The 19,730-nt window shown below is 42.7% G+C and overlaps 1 protein-coding gene and 1 pseudogene across 3 annotated transcripts in view; both read right to left on the reverse strand.

The window, feature by feature from the left end:
- LOC124008657 (dehydrogenase/reductase SDR family member on chromosome X-like) overlaps positions 1-19,506 on the reverse strand; it is a 30,000-nt gene extending 10,494 nt beyond the window's left edge. The window contains exons 1-4 of one of the 3 annotated variants that reach the window (XM_046320134.1): positions 12,592-12,698; positions 12,416-12,492; positions 7,832-7,939; positions 7,306-7,374 (exon numbers count right to left, since the gene is read on the reverse strand). In XM_046320134.1, coding sequence (XP_046176090.1) covers positions 7,306-7,374; positions 7,832-7,886 — 124 coding nt within the window. In that variant the 5' untranslated portion in view covers positions 7,887-7,939; positions 12,416-12,492; positions 12,592-12,698. Of the gene's footprint in view, positions 1-7,305; positions 7,375-7,831; positions 7,940-12,415; positions 12,493-12,526; positions 12,701-19,268 lie in introns of those variants that run through there. The other 2 variants (XM_046320135.1, XM_046320133.1) reach the window with 2 other exon arrangements.
- LOC124008655 lies at positions 8,847-10,718 on the reverse strand (annotated as a pseudogene).
- Positions 19,507-19,730: the final 224 nt, after the last annotated feature.

Consider the following 19,730-nt stretch of genomic DNA (forward strand, 5'->3'; position numbering starts at 1 on the left):
TCTTGTAAATATCAAGCTCTTAGGATTTTACTGTGCATTTATCCTCCAAAAAATGAACATAGCCATAAAAAATGTAATAACCCAACTGAGAATGTGTGATCCCCAATAAGCTATCCCCAATCTATTCTAAATCACAGTCCAATATTTGCATAGATTACAATAATTAATTGGAAAAAATACCCATGCTGTAGTAAATATTGTTCCAGTTCATCTCTAGTGCCAGAGCTTTGTCATGGTGCCAGACCTGTCATGAAGGAATGAAGGGTATCCTCCAGACTAGTCACAGTGCCAAATAGCCAGCTGGAGGGCACAGACTAGAAGGCGTCGTGCCATCTGAAAAATCAACAAAGATGTCTCATCCAAAGACGTGTTGAAATACTGAATTACATTCTCTCTCTGACCAGTTCTGACCGCTGCTGTACATAGACACACTGACCAGCTGCTGTCCAATAACAGGACAGAGGAAAGGCAACAGGCTGGCTGCTAGTTTGACCATCCAGCGGCAACTCGGATAAGAGATTGATCATCCACAATTTCTAGGAGCTTATAGGATAGATTGATGCTGCTCAGAAAAAGGAGAAGGCAGATTGGATGGCAAATAAGCTGGATGTCCCATTGGCATGAGATTCATCTCTCACTCTCCGTTGCAGAAAGGTGGTATGGAAGTCAGGAAGTCGTTAAAGGAGATGGATGCAGCCACTGGTGTCGCAAACTAAAACGCTGGGCTGTCTATGACACTTTAAAAAATAATGTCACCAACTTTCATTGCCGAGACCCTGCAGATGCTGTACGTTTCCAAATAACCGTAAATAACAGGTTGACTGTACAGTAGTACAGCGGTCGCGGTCCCACAGTGTTACAGCAAAACGTGTTGAATGGACAAAGGCTCAGACACGGCGACGGCAAACAGCTAAAAGCCGCGGTGTCTGTCCAATCGTTTGGCCACGTCGCGGTGTGTTATAGCATTCACCTGCTGGATTTTCAACTAGATCTGGCTGTTTTTGCTGGTTTGTAGAATCATCGGAGGAATTGACTGTTGATATTCTGGTCAATGGCACGCGGACGTCCATAGTTCTGGGCCCTGCTTCCCAAAAACCATTTTGAGGTTAAATTCATCGTTAGAACTTTGTCGGATCACCTTTAAATCTCGGCACTGTTTTACAAAACCGTGGGCACTACAGTTGCCCTTGAGAAACGCGTGTTCTGTAATGGCTGTCTCAGACCATTCGTAGAACAGACGAGTGCATCGGGTTTTTTGCCTGTCCGCGTCACTTCATACACAGAAGATCTCAGTGAACACAAAATCTACTTGTTTATCTGTCTTTCTGTGACCGCAGATAACTTCAGGAAGAATACAAATACAAAGTCGCCAATGTCTTTGCAATTGTTACAAACAAGCAAAGGATATTATGATGCTTCAAATGAAAACCGAGATAACTGTATTACAATATCCATACAGTAGGCTATATATAGGCATGTATTTAAATGATATTGAACTAAATGTAATGTTCATTCAATTTAGTTTTATTTAGCTACGCTACTGTCTGTAATGTTTGCCTCAATATATTTACCAATGTGTAGCCTAACATGTGCGCAATGATGTGCCAAATCTTAATTTAGTGTTTTGTTTAACTAGGCAAGTCAGTTAACCTCTTCAGTCGACCCTCTACTTTTTCGAACATTCTGTTAAAAATCGCGCAACATTTCAGCGCCCTGCTACTCATGCCAGGAATATAGTATATGCATATGATTAGTATGTGTGGATAGAAAACACTCAGACGTTTATAAAACTGGTTAAATCACGGCTGTGACTTTAACAGAACGTGCGTTTCATTGAAAAGTGCAGGAAAATCTGATCACTGAAAGTGGAAAAATATATCCATCCGCCGCTTCAACCCATTGTTATGGGCGAAAGACATTAAATATGGCTGAGGTTTGTTTCTTGGTCAAACGAACAAGAGAAAGGCTTTTTCTTCAGGTCTCCGACCGGATATTTTGGTTGAGAAATACACGGACAGTATTTCAAGACGGACCCCTATAGAAAACACTTCGTCTCGTGATTAATTTGATCGCTTATTAACGTTTACTAATACCTAAAGTTGCATTACAAAAGTATTTCGAAGTGTTTTGTGAAAGTTTATCGTTGACTTTTTGAATTTTAAACGTTACGTAATGAAACGCTATTTTTTCCGTTTATCACACAGTCTTCATAGATCGATATCTAGGCTATATATGGACCGATTTAATCGAAAAAAAGACCCAATAGTGATTATGGGACATCTAGGAGTGCCAACAAAGAAGATGGTCAAAGGTAATGAATGTTTGATATTTTATTTGTGCGGTTTGTGTAGCGCCGACTATGCTAATTATTTTGTTTACGTCCCCTGCGGGTCTTTTGGGGTGTTACATGCTATCAGATAATAGCTTCTCATGCTTTCACCGAAAAGCATTTTAAAAATCTGACTTGTTGCCTGAATTCACAACGAGTGTAGCTTTAATTCAATACCCTGCATGTGTATTTTAATGAACGTTTGAGTTTTAACTAATACTATTAGCATTTAGCGTAGTGCATTTGCATTTCCAGAGCTCTAGATGGGACGCCTGCGTGCCAGGTAGGAGCAAGTGGTTAAGAACAAATTCTTATTTACAATGACGGCCTACCAAAAGGCAAAAGGCCTCCTGCGGGGACGGGGCCCTGGGTTTAAAAGTACAAATAAATTAGATAAAAACAAAACACAAATCACGACAAGAGAGACAACACAACACTACATAAAGAGAGACCTAACACAACAACATAGCATGGCAGCAACACATGACAAAACAGCATGGTAGCAAGACAACAACATGGTAGCAACACAGCTTAGCAGCAGCACAACATGGTAGCAACACAAAACAGGGCACAAACATTATTGGGCACAGACAACAGCGCAGGGGGCAAGAAGGTAGAGACAACCATACATCACGCAAAGCAGTCACAACTGTCAGTAAGAGTGTCCGTGATTGAGTCTTTGAATGAAAAGATTGAGATAAAACTGTCCAGTTGAAGTGTTTGTTGCAACTCGTTCCAGTCGCTAGCTGCAGCGAACTGAAAATACGAGCGACCCAGGGATGTGTGTGCTTTGGGGACCTTTAACAGAATGTGACGGGCATGACGGGTGCTGTATGTGGAGGATTAAGGCTGCAGTAGATAACTCAGATAGGGGGGAGTGGGTCCTAAGAGTGTTTCATAAATAAGCATCAACCAGGGGGTCTTGCGACGGGTACAGAGATTACCAGTTTACAGAGGAGTATAGAATGCAGTGATGTGTCCTATAAGGAGCATTGGTGGTAAATCTGATGGCCGAATGGTAATGAACATCTTATCGCTCAAGAGCACCCTTACCTGCCGATCTATAAATTACATCTCCGTAATCTAGCATGGGTAGGTAGGTCATCTGAATCAGGGTTTGGCAGCTGGGGTGAAACAGGAGCAATTACGATAGAGGAAACCACGTCTAGATTTAACCTCAGCCTGCAGCTGAGAAAAGGACTGTGTACCGTCTAGCCATACTCCCAAGTACTTGTATGAGGTGACTACCTCAAGCTCTAAACCCTCAGAGGTAGTAATCACACCTGTGGGGAGACCGGCATTCTTCTTACCAAACCACATGACCTTTGTTTTGGAGGTGTTCAGAACAAGGTTAAGGGCAGAGAAAGCTTGTTGTTGAACATTTAACACAAAATCCAGGGAGGGGCCAGCTGAGTATAAGACTATCATCTGCATATAAATGGCTGAGAGAGCTTCCTACTGCCTGAGCTATGTTGTTGATGTAAATTGAGAAGAGCATGGGGCCTAGGCTCGTGCCTTGGGGTACACCCTTGGTGACAGGCAGTGGCTGAGACAGCAGATGTTCTGACTTTATACACTGCACTCTTTGAGAGAGGTAGTTAGCAAACCATGCCAAACACCCCTTAGAGACATAAATACTCTTTAGCACACAATAATGGAATAGTCAACCATATCAAAAGCATTGGCCAAGTCAATGAAAATAGCAGCACAACATTGCTTAGAATCAAGGGCAATGGTGACATCATTGAGGACCCTTAAGGCTGCAGTGAAAGCAGATTACGAAGACATCAAGAAAGCCAGTGAGATGATTATTGACAAGTTTTTCCAGCACTTTTGATAAACAGGGCAACATAGAAATAGCCCTATAACAGTTAGGATCAACTTGATCTCCCCCTTTAAATTGCTTGGTGATGATAGGGTCAGCAACCTTAACCTCTTGAACCTATAGGGGCGCTATGTCATTATTGGATTAAAAAACGTGCCCGTTTTAAGCGCAATATTTTGTCACGAAAAGATGCTCGACTATGCATATAATTGGCAGCTTTGGAAAGAAAACACTCTGACGTTTTCAAAACTGCAAAAATATGATCTGTGAGTGCCACAGAACTCATGCTACAGGCGAAACCAAGATGAAACCTCAAACAGGAAATGAGCTGAATTTTTGAGGCTCTGTTTCCCATTGTCTCCTTATATGGCTGTGAATGTGCCATGAATGAGCCTAAGCTCTCTGCCGTTCGTCCAAGATGTCTGCAGCATTGTGACGTATTTGTAGGCATATCATTGGAAGTTTGGGCATAAGAGACTACATTTGCCAGGGGTCCGCCCGGTGTCCTTTGTCAAAATTGGTGCGTAATCTTCAGCTGCATGCATTTTGCCATGGGATTCAGAGGAGAAAATACACTTCCATGAACAATATATCATCGAAGAGATATGTGAAAAACACCGTTTTTATAACTGAATTTTCGTTTTTTTTTTGGTAGCCAAACATGACGCAGAAAACGGACCGATTTCTCCTGCACAAATAATCTTTCAGGAAAAACTGAACATTTGCTATCTAACTGAGAGTCTCCTCATTGAAAACATCCGAAGTTCTTCAAAGGTAAATGATTTTATTTGAATGGTTTTCTGGTTTTTGTGAAAATGTTGCCTGCTGAATGCTAACGCTAAATGCTAATGCTAGCTATCAATAGTTATCAATACAGTTACACAAATGCTAGTTTTGCTATGGTTGAGAAGCATATTTTTGAAAACCTGAGATGACAGTGTTGTTAACAAAAGGCTAAGCTTGAGAGCTAGCATATTGATTTAATTTAATTAGCGATTTTCATGAATAGTTAACGTTGCATTATGGTAATGAGCGTGAGGCTGTATTCACGATCCCGGATCCAGGATGGCTCGCCGCAAGAAGTTAAAGAAGAAAGGGACTAAACCATCTGACCCAGATGGGTTTTTTTTGGTTTAAGTTTAAGGAGCTCTTTTAGCACCTCAGACTCAGTGACCGTCTGCAGGGGGAAACTTTGTAGCGGTGCAGGGGAAAAAGAGGGAGGAGCATCGGGGCTAGTCGCATTAGAAGGGGTGGAAGTTGAGGAAATGTTGGACGGTCAAGGATGCATGGTTGAGTCAAAAAGAAATCCTGACTAAATGAAGTGGTGATTTAAAGAGCTCGGCTATGTGTTTCTTGTCAGTAACCACATCATCAACTTTAAGGGACACGGGCAGCTGTGAGGAGTGTTTATTCTCCAGGTCTTTTCCAGAACCGTTTTCCAGAACTTCTTGGGGTTAGACCCACAGAGAGAGAACTGCTTTTTAAAGTAACTAACTTTGGCCTTCCGGATAGTCTGATTGCACTTATTTCTCATTTGCCTGAACGAGAGTCAGTCAGCCTGAGTATGCGTGTGCCGAGCCTTTCGCCAAATGCAATTCTTGAGGTGGAGTAACTGCATAGATTACATAGGGTAAGCATTAGAATAAGCCAACTAGATTTTTTCTTGAGTGGATGGCCGTAGGCCAGAACATAATTACAAATAATTTGAAGGCTACAAATACATAATAATTTCAAACCTTGCTTACATTTGTATACCATCATGTGTATCTCTATTATGAGTGGGAATACTTGGGAACAGATTCTCTTAATTAAAATCCCCTGGAGCCGATACATTCCATTTCTATGGGAAACCGGGCCCTGGTTGGTTTCCCCTCTTATGTAGACGTCTCTGAAGTGGTCAGTCTTGAATAGGGAACAAGGTTAAACTGTGAAGGGGGCTGAATAAATTAGGCTTAATAGGACCTGAAGCTACTGTCTCTAAACATTGTCTTGCCTGGCTGGTGATTTAGCAAACACATTCTGACAACACACAAATCTGTTCTATTGTCTCCGTATGCTGCTGATGAAGCAAGGTTAGACATTCTGGCCCTACAAAGGTCAGAGGAGAATTCCTGGTGACATGCCACACCAACATTTCCTCAACCATCCAATCTTAGACAGCAAACAAACACAGTGATATGGAGTGATTATGTGTTGGGGAAATGTGGACAAACTCCGACATATAGAGCTAATAACAAACGTGCTCAGATATAGGAGGGGCATGAAATACACATACAAAAATGAGCTCAGAAATGCATCTATATGGTAGACATTGTAATTGGCTCTCAGGCCGACTAGAACACACTATATAAGACAACCAGATATCCCTGTTCATGTAGGAACTCTTACCGTTTTGCCTCCCACATAACTTGTTAAGAGGTTTGCTAAACACTGCTTGCCTGACAGTACATGCCAGGGCTGGGCGGAGAGGGGGATTCCAGGCACCAGGGGGACATTTCTTGTTTTTAATACAAACAAGCCCATTTCTCATTTCCACGTCTGTCATCATTATTCTGTGTTACCCTGGCTGACTGGAGCTGTCCTACGATCATTGTCATCTTAGCACCAGCGAGGAAGGGAAGAGAGAAGCTGCCTGCTTGGGATCAAAAGATGCTGTCTACCCTGCTCCTTTCCAAACAGCCTCTTTTTAAATCACATCTGCATGACAATGAAACTGAGACTGGTTGGCAGCAGTTCGCTTTCCTCCTCGTACTCAAACATCTCCCTCGCCTTTCCCCTGCTCCCATTCGTGTGACACGGCTTTGCTTTTATCAAAATAAATGGAAAAGGTCAATTTAAGGGAATATTTAGAGAAAACCTGCAGCCTTTAGATAATTGCCTTTGGAATGGACTTTGGCGTCCAAACCTTCTCTGACAAGGTGCAGGTGGAGTAGTTTACTCTTGCCAACGTGCACCCACATTTCTACCCAGGGAAACACAGCTAAAAGCCAGGGCACTCATGTACATAGACCTATGTCTGAATAGCTTTATTGCCTGTGTATAGGAGCGGACCTATTTGAGAGGTAGCCTATTTATTCTGTAATGGCTGTGTGGAAACGATAGAGACAGAGCGGGAGAGAGGCTGTAAGGGAAATTATTATGAGGAAATTACCTTTCCCCTCGCTGCCCTCTTCGTGGATCTTCTTCACAGCTTGCAGGCCTTCCTCTTCAGAGTTCCCAGCTGGAGGAGAGAAAAGATGAGGGGGGAAAAAGAGGATGGAGGGAGGGATGAATGAATTGGGGTACTCTGGAGCACCAGGTATCCTCCCCTCATCATAGAGACCAGGGAGAGCCAAGTGAAAGACTAAACCTACACTCCTGATTTGGGTTTCATTGATTAATTGAAGCAGTGACACTTACATTAATAATGATTTCCTTGCAATACCCTATTACATTTGATTGAAGAGTCAGATTTGATTAGGTTAGGAAATAACTGCCTTAGGCAGGGATGTGTTAGCAATGTTTCGAAGATTCCCTTATGGACTGTAGTGAAAATCAGTGCAACAGAAGCTACAATTGAACAAAACATGAACCTAAGGATGTTAAGCACACAGGCTATATTAAACTATGTTGAATTGAGCATTTTAGAATGATTTGGGAGATTACTGAGTCATGACCAAAGGGTGTGTGTACAATACCTATAACCACATGCATGCCAAGCCTGGCCAGGTGTCTTGCAGTCTCATAACCCATTCCTCGGGCACCCCCCGTCACTATGGCAACCCTTCCATTTTGTGTGGGCAAAACTGTGTGAGGAAGAGAAAGCAAACTAAGGTCCATACGTTGCCATCGCCTTGCAATACAATGGAACATCTATGGGTTGATACAAACAGGCGTATTTATTCCATCCAGTCCAACATATCACTGAGAACAACTCAATTACGAGCAATCAAAGCATAATTCCGCTAAGTGACTTCATTTTGTTTTGCCCATTATAAAACACACAGTACTTCCATTTTGGGGCAATTTGTGTTGGAACAGAGAATACATTGGGTTATAATCTGCAGTTATTGAAGTGTGCAGTGTGGGGTCGGACTGAAGTTGAGTGAGTCACAGGTAAATATGTCCGTAACGACCTCTAGTCCTGAAACACGCAGGGAGGTAGAACCCTTCAATATCGATGCCAAATAGATCCATTTTGCTTGACAACAGTTCCTGCCCCTGAAGATAAAACGACCTTGCGCAACAAGCACACAAAGCACAGCCTGCAGTGGCCAGACAGTTTAGCATGACTAAAATTAGAGCGGCAGTGCGTATCTATGCACTGAGGGTAATCAGGATGGTTGAGATTTCAACTCTATTACATTTCTCCCCATCAGATTTGCATCACATTTTCGAGTGCCGGCTGGTGGGTGGTTAAATGGGCAGTTCGTTGCTGATTTCCTTTCCCGAAACAACTGTAACACCGAGGAGAAGCCTATAAATGCAATTTGATACCTTAGTAGTCCCATCGAGACTCATCTGAGGAAATTGTATTGGACACATTGAACACAAAATGAACACGAGCAAGCAGAGATTCAAATGACATAGGTTATACTTTATGTTCTTCTGAGAGTTCAGTACAGATAACAAAGCTTGGCACGTCAAAAGCTTATCTCAAACGTACTGTAAAGACATCTTAAACAGTCTAAGGACTTCAAAGAGCAAAGCAAACAAGGACTCAGAAATTACTTGAACATTTGGGACATTAAAATACATTTAGCCCTACATCAAATAGTTAATCAAATAAAATTGCAGCATGATCAGAAATAGAAAATTCACCAGATGTTACACTCACATAAATCCTTTTTACTAGTAGACAACATAAGAATATATGCTGAGGACATTTAGTTAAGTATTTCCTTTAGGATTAGGGTAATGTAACTGTTTGGTAGTGGGCAGCGGCCTGCCCAGTTATTCCATGGTCTGACCCAGAGTCCTGCTCCAGTCCCAAGCCCCATTCCCCAGTCATCCTCAATAGGTTCAGACTCATGGCAGCGCCGTGAGTTTTCATAGAGAAACACCTGTTGGTCTACATGTGCCAGGGTGAGGTAGTTCCTCTTACCACAGAAGAAAGTCCCCGAGGAGCTGAATAGTCTGTGTGAGGGGACACTAGTGGCGGGGACACACCAGTACTTCTGGAGCACCTTGGGGAGAGTAGGGAATAAGCCCATACGATCGGACCACCAATGGAGAGGGTCTTCGTTGAGACCCAGGAGCTTCTGGGATTTGATGTTGCTCAGCTCTTCCACGACCTGAGCGTGTAGCTCCTCTTGGTTCTCGTTATTGCCTGACTGGCAAAATATCACAGCCAAAGGGTTGCCTGCATTGCTACATGAAGGAAACGGTTTGTCAAGAGTCTGTTTTTTGTTGGGTGGCTCATCAGAAAGAAGAGCCAATTTATCTGTGACCACATTCTCATTCCTCTGTTTCTCAAGAATGGCTTTGGCCTCCTCAATGACTTTTACTCTCTACTTGGGAGCGGTCATGGGGGGACAAGAAAGGAAGAATCTTGTAACGGGGATCCAGGAAAGTGCCGACGTTGAGAAATGTTTCAATCTCAGGCGTCTGTGGGTAGGTGCTGGACAACACCTTGGAGATGACCTCTTTGGCCATGCCAACCTCTTTTGTGTCCCCTTCTTTGGCCTTGAGGGTTGTGTTCAGCAGCATGTCCTCACCATACTAAATGGTAGGATATCTACAGTCTGTTATCATGTCAGCTACCAGTTTGAAAGGTTGCAGAACTCCAATCAATCCCTCAACCATGTTCCATTCACTGTCCTTGAAACTCAGCTGATGGTTGTCACTGTCCTCCATGAGTACCACACTGATAATGGCCTGCAGCTCTTTCAGGCGCTGGAGCATAGTCAGCGTGGACACCCAGGATCGGACCCTGTCTCTGATGAGGACACACTGGGCTAGGCCTTGCTGCCTCTGCTTCTCACACAGCAGATACATAGCCATCATGGACTGCTGGAAATAATCAAAACGGCGACGTCCCAGAAATCTGTTAACAGCTGAAAGGCCTTGTCCATCCCTCAATTTATGGTGTGGCAAAGGCAAGGCATCTGCATGGATAGATCCAGAAGAGAGCAAGCTTTCACAATGTCCAATGAACCGTTAATGGTGGCACCGTTGACTTTGTAAGTTATCCCCCATTCAACAAAGGCTTCGTACAATGCTCAGGTAATATTCTCAGCTCTGGAACTTCAAAAGTTTACAGGCACCTGGAACTCATGGAGAAACCGGAACCTAGTCCGTTTTGGTTCAGAGAGTGCATGGACAGGGAGATAGTAGTAGGTCCTGTTCTGAGTTTGGCTTTGCCAAAGGTCAGTTGAGACACCGCAGTTCACCACCCCTGCCACCTCACCCAGCACTGCACCTCGGATCTGATTGTACCTCTGTGGTAGGGCCTTCATTGCCACGTCGATTCTGCTAGGGGGCAAGTACCTTGGATCTGCAGTCCTTAAAAGTGCCTGAAACTGGATTCTTCCGCCACAGATAAAGACTGAACCTATGCAGCAGGGAGCCATCCTGTGAAGTGTACATCCCTTCACAGACAAACCTGAAGATCGCAGATGTTATGCCATCAGTTGATATTTTCAAATGCTGGGCTCTGCTTCAGGATGGCTCCCTGCTGCATAGGTTCAGTCTTTATCTTGGAGTAGGCCGTTGCGACTGCCTCACGCATCTGCTCTGTGTTGATCCTCACAAATTCACAGAACTCAAATGGGTGGTTCTTCTCCGGGTGGTATGAGATTGGAGGTGTTGCTGGAATATTCTCTTTTTTTACATTTTATATTTCAAGGAAATCCCTACAGGCCAAGCCCTCCCTAACCCGGACGCTATGCCAATTGTGCGTCGTCCCACGGACCTCCTGGTCGTGGCCGGTTACGACAGAGCCTGGGCGCGAACCCAGAGTCTCTGGTGGCACAGCTGGCGCTGCAGTACAGCACCCTTAACCACTGCGCCACCCGGGAGGCCCGGAATATGCTCTTTTGAGTCATACATATGCGACAGAAGATCCTCTTCCAGTGTAGTATACACCCGTCTGCATCGGTGTAAAAGCCAAAATAACTCCATTCTTTACTTTTTGCCTTTGGATGTGCGACAAAGTGAGGAAACAAAGTGAGGAAACACCTTTGGCCTCCATTTTGTTCCTTTGACAAATATCCTTTTAGGTGCCTTCACTAATTACTGAGTACCCAACAAAGGCAGTGAGATAAAGGTAGCGTGAGATAACAAAAGAAAACGTCAGACAGGGGCTTTTAACACATTAATTAATAGGCTCTAACTACATTTTTTCATATTTGTAATTCAACCTATTCTCTGAATAAATTATTCTAAGAGCCAGTACAGAATTGAGCTTGCCTCTCCCATGCTGTGGAGGACATTGTGTATAAATCTAGGGGACACAATGCAATCTGCTTTGAGTATTGACAATTGTGTTTATCCAATCATCTCCGGTCGTATCTTGATTGGGATACAAAAAATTGCCTGACTCTGTCTCTCACCATAAAGCATAGGGCCCAATTACACAAGCAAGGCTAAAACTAACTTCAGTACAGCTTAGGCTCTAATTTCTATAACGAGACAATACAACATTGCTATTGTGTCAGTGCATAGGCTAGACTACAAGTTCACATGAAGAGTTCAACATTCAGACATGAGGTGAATAAGGGGAAAAATGGGATAAAGGTAATTGATTACCCCTATCCACCCAAATGCACTATAGTTCACACAAGGCAATGAAGATATGTAGTGAGATTATCATGATATGTGATTCACCTTACAAAGAATGTTATTATGGCATACTATGAATTCTGAAAATGTGCATAGGTATATATTTTTTTAAACATTCCTATTACAGACCTAGGCTGCTCTTTTTGTAGAATCAGTGAGCATACAAACACTATACTTAAATTGAGGGTTCAAGTACCCTAGGTCTGGGTATGGGGTTGTGCGCATTTTTAAAAATAGAATGTTGATATTAATTCATATTTTGTGCTTAAAATACTGGTTATGGAAAGCAGATCATATGTCCTAACAACAAAGGCTATAGGTACAGTAGTGGTGGACTACCACATAACACTTGCAGCATGATTTAAGACATATCGTTATATTAATTCCTCGACAATTTGTTTAACAGTGGTTGCATTTGACATTAATTCGCTAGCCAGTCAATTTCTCAGTCAATTTGGCCATTGTTGTTGAAAGCCTTCATTAGCTAGCTATGTAGTTACCGTTAACAGGCAGCTCTAGCCAGCAGCTAACGTTAAAGGCTAGGAGAAGTGATCACCAGTCCTGCTGCATTCAATATCTGTAATGAATACGGGGATGAACAGAAGTCTAACCTGGTAACGTAAAAGGCTTGTTGAACAGTTGATACAGAAGAACTTTAACTCCTACTAAATACAACCTCAAAATTGGTAAAATGAAAGACAGTAGCCACATCTCTGTGCCAGGTCTCTCCGTGTGTTTCAGTCCTTGGATTCCGTGCTACTCTGCACACTTGTGCCTCGCAAAATTCCTCCTGCCCTGTGAGTGCGCCGAAGCGCGCTCCGCCCCTTGACATTAGTTTTGGCGCCTCAAATCTGCATCACGAGTAGGGCACGCAACTGGCAGGAGGCGTAGAGATGTGAGGGGAGAGAAGAAAAAAAAGGCCTAATCTTATCCTCATGAATCTCATCTCACCTCACCGTCTATACAGTGCGTCAAATATAATATTATCCGTTGTTTTTTTTAGACTTCTTACTTCACAAATCCAGTTATAACATTTTAGCCAGATACATTTTTATATATAATTTCAAATTAAGCATTGGCTTTGATTGTAAGGCTTTGACTAGTCGAAAATAGTTGAGGTTCACTTATGTTATAGGGGAGAGTGGGGTAAATTGAGCCAAAAGGGGTAAATTGAGCCACTTGTTTCTAGAAAACCATACACAACGTTTATAATTTGACCAAATATTAAGGAAGAGGTCATCATTTCATAGAGTTTGCGAAGGAAGAAACCTCAAGAAACCTCAAGAAACCTCAAAATATTTTCTCCAAGTCAAATGAATGTATTGTGTTAGAGGTTTCATGATGCTTGTACTGTATCTAAACCCAATTAGATCATTTTAAAAGATTGTTCTATACATCAGTTGAGTTCTCTATAAGCTTCAATATGAGGTCCTAAACCTAGCATGAAAGTGCATCATTTAAGCTGTGTGGGCTAATATGTTCAAATTGAGCCAATGGTTGAGCCAATGGCAAGCTGAGCAAATTGAAGTGTTTTCTTCCCAAGCGTAATGCAAGGCATTATCGCTGGGATGTAAGGTAATAACAGAGCCTAGCATTGGTTAAAAGTGTTTTAAAAAGTACAAAGTGTTTGTTAGGTATTAAGCCTGTGTTAAAAAATGATTTAAATGCTTAAAAGTTTAAAAAGTGATTGTGTTGAATTGTTTTGGGAAGATAGACATGGTTTTAAAAATGTAGTGGTAATATTTAATTCAGTAAAGAAATTTGTAGGCTGATTAATTTATCCTGTCCCTTCAATTTACCCCCGGGGTAAGTTGTGCCAAGAGACCACTTTCTTTGTACAAGCTATGTTTTCAAAATTGTTGTGTTTACATGAATTCTGATTATTTCCAGTGATACAAACATTCTGAAATATATGTAGATATCTTTGTTAGAAAGAATACTATATTTCCCTTGGCGGTGTGATGCTGAGAAAAAAAAGTGCTCAACTTACTATCATCTAAGGAAGGATGAATGTACATAATATTGCCTAAGGCCCAAGGGGTTGTGGCAACTCCAAGATTTAGTCTTTTGCTCAGTGCAACAAAGTCTTGAGTGAAGCAAATTACCCGGACTGATAGACGCTGTCGGTGCTTGCATTGGTGCCGAGATCATACAGGAGTCTATCAGTTTATCCCAGCTTTCCCAAACTAAGGGTCGCGACCTCATGTGGGGTTGCCTTATTTGAAAATGGGGTCGCGAGAGAAACTCTGAAATAAATGCTTTAAACATTGTGCATGGTTCATAGAACCGGGGTTACGTCAGTAATCTCTGGTAGCCGCTAGATGCAGTTGTAATAAACAGAGCCGTTTCTGTTTTCTTGATACAAATGTGTCTCTATCTTATGTTTCCTTCTACAATGCCCACAAGTCGAGCAGGACTCATTAGAACAGAGTGGACAATACCAGGCACTAAATCAGACTGGGGGGAAAATACATGATCAATTAAAGCAGGAAGCACCTGTGACTCGGTCTACAAAAAAAATGGTCAGATGAAGCAGATGCTAAACTACAGGACTGTTTTGCTAGCACAGACTGGAACATGATCCGGGATTATTCCGATGGCACTGAGGACGTCATCCCCACAGTGACTGTACGTACAAACCCCAACCAGAAGCCATGGATTACAGGCAACATTCGCACTGAGCTAAAGGGTAGAGCTGCCGCTTTCAAGGAGCGGGACTCTAACCCGGAAACTTATAAGAAATCCCACTATGCCCTCTGACGAACCATCAAACAGGCAAAGCATCAATACAGGACTAAGATCGAATCGTACTACACCGGCTCCGATGCTCGTTGGATGTGGCAGGGCTTGCAAACTATTACAGACTACAAAGGGAAGCACAGCTGAGAGCTGTCCAGTGACACAAGCATACCAGACGAGCTAAATAACTTCTATGCTTGCTTTGAGGCAAGTAACACTGAAACATGCATGAGAGCATCAGCTGTTCCGGACGACTGTGTGATCACGCTCTCCGCAGCCAATGTGAGTAAGAACTTTTAACAGGTTAAAGTTCACAAGGCCGCTTGGGCCAGATGGATTACCAGGACGTGTACTCCGAGCATGCGCTGACCAACTGGCAAGTGTCTTCATTGACATTTTCAACCTCTCCCTGTCTGAGTCTGTAATACCAACATGTTTCAAGCAGACCACCATAGTCCCTGTGCCCAAGAACACTAAGGTAACCTGCCTAAATGACTACCGACCCGTAGCACTCACGTCTGTAGCCAGGAAATGCTTTGAAAGGCTGGTCATGGCTCACATCAACACCATTATCCCAGAAACCCTAGACCCACACCAATTTGCATACTGTACCAACAGATCCACAGATGATGCTATCTCTATTGCACTCCACACTGCCCTTTCCCACCTGGACAAAAGGAACACCTATGTGAGAATGCAATTCATTGACTACAGCTCAGCGTTCAACACCAAAGTGCCCTCAAAGTTCATCACTAAGCTAAGGACCCTGGGACTAAACACCTCCCTCTGCAATTGGATTCTGGACTTCCTGACGGGCCGCTCCCAGGTGGTAAGGGTAGGTAAGAACACATCCGCCATGCTGATCCTCAACACGGGGGCCCCTAAGGGGTGTGTGCTCAGTCCCCTCCTGTATTCCCTGTTCACTCATGACTGCACGGCCAGGCATGACTCCAACACCATCCTTAAGCTTGCTGATGACACAACAGTGTTAGGCCTGATCACCGACAACGATGAGACAGCCTATAGGGAGGAGGTCAGAAACCTGACCATGTGGTGCAAGGACAACAACCTCTCCCTCAACCTGATCAAGACTATGGAGATGATTGTGGACAACAGGAAAAGGAGGACCGAGCACGCCCCCATTCTCATCGACGGGGCTGTAGTTGAACAGCTTCAAGTTCCTTGGCGTCCACATCACCAACAAACTAACATGGTCCAAGCACACCAAGACATTCCTGAAGAGGGCACGACAAAACCTATTCCCCCTCCGGAGACTGAAAACATTCTGCATGAGTCATCAGATCCTCAAAAGGTTTTACAGCTGCACCATCGAGAGCATCCTGACAGGTTGCATCACTGACTGGTATGGCATCTGCTCGGCCTCCGACTGCAAAGCACTACAGAGGGTAGTGCTTACGGCCCAGTACATCACCGTGGGCCAATCTTCCTGCCATCCAGGACCTCTATACCAGGCGGTGTCAGAGATTGTGAAATGACTCCAGCCACCCTAGGCAGATCCCCGGGCGCCATGGATGTTGATTATGGCAGCCCCCTGCACCTCTCTGATTCAGAGGAATTGGGTTAAATGCAGAAGACACATTTCATTTGAATGCATTCAGTTGTACAGCTGACTAGGTATCCCCTTTTCCCAAATTGCATCCTATTCCCTACATAAAAACTCTGGTCAAAAGTAGTGCACTACATAGGGAATAGGGTGCCATTTTGGATGCAGTTAGTTCAGACTGCACTCTTAAAAATAAAGGTGCAACTTGGAACCATATAAGGTTCTTGAGAGCGATGCCATAAGGAAACCATTTTAGGGTCTCTGAAGAACCATAAATGAGATGGTTCTTTGAAAAGAAAATAGAAATGGCTCGTCCCTCCAGGACCGGAATTGAATAGCCCTACTGTATGGTTTTATGCCTGACCTGCATATTTCCCAGGGTGCCTTTCAAGTTATTTTTTTTAGCAAGTGACAGAGACATAGGGATTGCATTCTTTCACATGAAGTCCTGTGGCCTTCATAAAGTGAAATCCTAAGTGAATATCTTGTCATTACAATTAAATACTTTAAAGATGTGCTATGCAGAAAAGGACATTTCCTGATTGCTAAAATTCGAATAGGTTGCCTAATTTCAGTTTATGTCACAAAACAAGCAAGTATATCGGAGAGAATCATTGTACCATCTAAATTGTTGTGAAATATATTTTCCACAACCAAAAATATTGTATTTTCAGCTGTTTAAAGCTGGAATACAAAACCAAAAGTGAAATACGCAAAAACAAAACATAAGTATGGGAAGCATAGAAATAGTGCACATAGAACAGATCAAACTGGAAGAACCATTTCAGTAACAGGTGTAATAAGTCCAAGTAACATATTAGAATAGTTTAGTGTATGTTATTTATATTTGAGTAGCATAAGAATAACTAGTTAATCAATGTACATGCAAGAACATAGATATTGAAACAAAGAATTCTAAAACTCAACCAGCAATAGAGCATGCTGGGAAATACACTATATATACAAAGGTATGTGGACACCCCTTCAAATTAGTGAATTCGGCTATTTCAGCAACACCTGTTGCTGTCACGTGTATAAAATTGAGCACAAAGCCATGCGATCTCCATAGACAAACATTGCAGTAGCACATCGTTACTGAAGAGCTCAGTGACTTTCAATTTGGCACCATCACAGGATGCCACCTTTCCAACAAGTCTGTTTGTCCAATTTCTGCACCACTAGAGATACCCCAGTCAATTGTAAGTGCTGTTATTGTGACTTGGAAACATCTAGGAGCAACAACGGCTCAGCCACGAAGTGGTAGGCCACAGAAGCAACGTCAGCACAATAACTGTTTGTCGCAAGCTTTATGAAATGGGTTTCCATGGCCAAGCAGCCGTGCACAAGCCTAAGATCACCATGCGCAATGTAAGTGATGTAAAGCTTGCCACCATTGGACTCTGTGGCAGTGGAAAAGCATTCTTTGGAGTGATGAATTACTTTTCACCATCTGGCAGTCCGACGGACAAATCTGGGTTTGGTGGATGCCAGTAGAACGCTACCTGCCCCAATGCATAGGGACAACTGTAATGTTTGGTGGATGTGGAATAATGGTCTAGGCCCCTTAGTTGCAGTGAAATCTTAATGCTACAACATACAATGACATTCTTGGCGATTCTGTGCTTCCAACTTTGTGGTAACAGTTTGGGGAATGTTTCAGCATAACAATGCCTCCATGGGTGGAGGTCCATACAGAAATGGTTTGTTGAGATCGATGTGGAAGAACTTGATTAGCCTGCACAGAGTCCTGACCTCCACCCAGTCGAACACCTTTGGGATGAATTGGAATGCCAAGTGCAAGCCCGGCCTAATCGCCTAATGCTCTTGTGGCTGATTGGAGGCAAGCAGCAATGTTCCAACATTTAGTGGAGGGGGGGCAACTCCATATTAATGCCCATGATTTTGGAATGAGATGTTCGACGAGAAGGTGTCCATATACTTCTTGGTCCTGTAATGCATAGTTTTGGTAAAACTCAGGTTATTAACACCAACACTGGGGTCATTTTACACAACTGAGTGTTAATTTAACTCTAATTTAAATGTATGCAGGCTTCCATTTATTTCAAGAAGCTTTTAGAATTCTGAAGAACAGTAGATCCACATCAAGAACCCCACACTTAAGTCAATGATTCTTTATCCAGGCAGGATTTATCCAAGGAACCTTAAAAGCTGAGGAAAAACCATTTAAGAACCTTGTTCTTAAACGGTTCAGACTGAGTTGGATTGTTAAATAATCATTGTTATTTATTGTAGAATAGACTACTGGGGAAGTAGGCCTAAATTATTATCCAACAATATGAATAGGTTATATGCTGAGTGTCTGTATCAAAAAGCTTTCTCTTTGAGTTCAATTCGGATATTTATAGAGATGGTTGGGATTTTGTTATAGAAATGTTATTACATCTAATGTTGAATACACAGGACACCGTATAAGGTCAAATGAACTAAGATATTAAATCAAAGCTGTTTTAAAGGTTAGAATGTACAGGAAATTCCGCAGAATTTAAATATATTCATTGAATAAAATCAGTCCCAAAATCAGAATCAGAACCAGAATGATCCAATAGATTTTGAAGTGTTATTGATGCCTCATCATGTCTCTGAATTGTCAAAGGTGTTTTTGTTGGATGACCAACAACAGTAACCGGACATTTGCGAGGGGTATAAGGGTGACACGGGTGTTTCAAAAACGTGTAGCCTGAACCTCCTTCCCGCCTTCTTTGTCACACTATAGCAGCTTTGTTACAAATATACGTTTTACTGAATTATAAAATATTATTATGACATTTGCCTAGAATGAATGTCAATAGAATCAAGGGAAACATTTATCCTGATTTGCAATAGCCTACCTCATGCTAACACGAATGTGGCGCAACACGTTGGAGATATAATTGAATAGGCTATTCAGCCTACACGACACACATAAAAAGGAACTGCACATATTTTACTCAACATGAGCAACATATACAAACGAATTCCATGATACCGTTGGTTAAATGATGCACCTTGAGCTCATGATCAGAGCGGTCAAGACGCGCCGGTGGACTTACCAAAGGGTCACCCTGGCGCGTCTCCGTATAAGCCAAAGTCAGGGTATCGTCTGCTTTTCTCACGACAAGCGTCAGATACCGTGGTCGCAATCCACGTCTCGGCATATATACCATAGTATTACATAAAGAATGAGTAAAATGGCAAAAATAAACAAAGCCACTAAGATCGCCTTGTTAAATGGAGACAAGAAAGAATGCATGTCAGCAGCGAAGCAAAAGAGGAGGAATAAGCGGGCTCTGTTGCTCCAGCTCTTATGAATGAAATGATGGACACGTTCTCTGCACTCTAAAGCACCCGAACGAGTCCTCCTTGGCATCTGCATTGATGCGTGCCAACTTGAAGAGTCAGACTGGCCGGCATCCGCTGGCCTGTACATTTGTCCTTAGAGACCTCAACATTCACTGAAGCAACACACATATGATTATAAATCATTATAGATAGACTGCACTGGCCATGATTCC

Source organism: Oncorhynchus gorbuscha, linkage group LG21, assembly GCF_021184085.1.
Source record: "Oncorhynchus gorbuscha isolate QuinsamMale2020 ecotype Even-year linkage group LG21, OgorEven_v1.0, whole genome shotgun sequence".
NCBI classification, from domain to species: domain Eukaryota; kingdom Metazoa; phylum Chordata; class Actinopteri; order Salmoniformes; family Salmonidae; genus Oncorhynchus; species Oncorhynchus gorbuscha.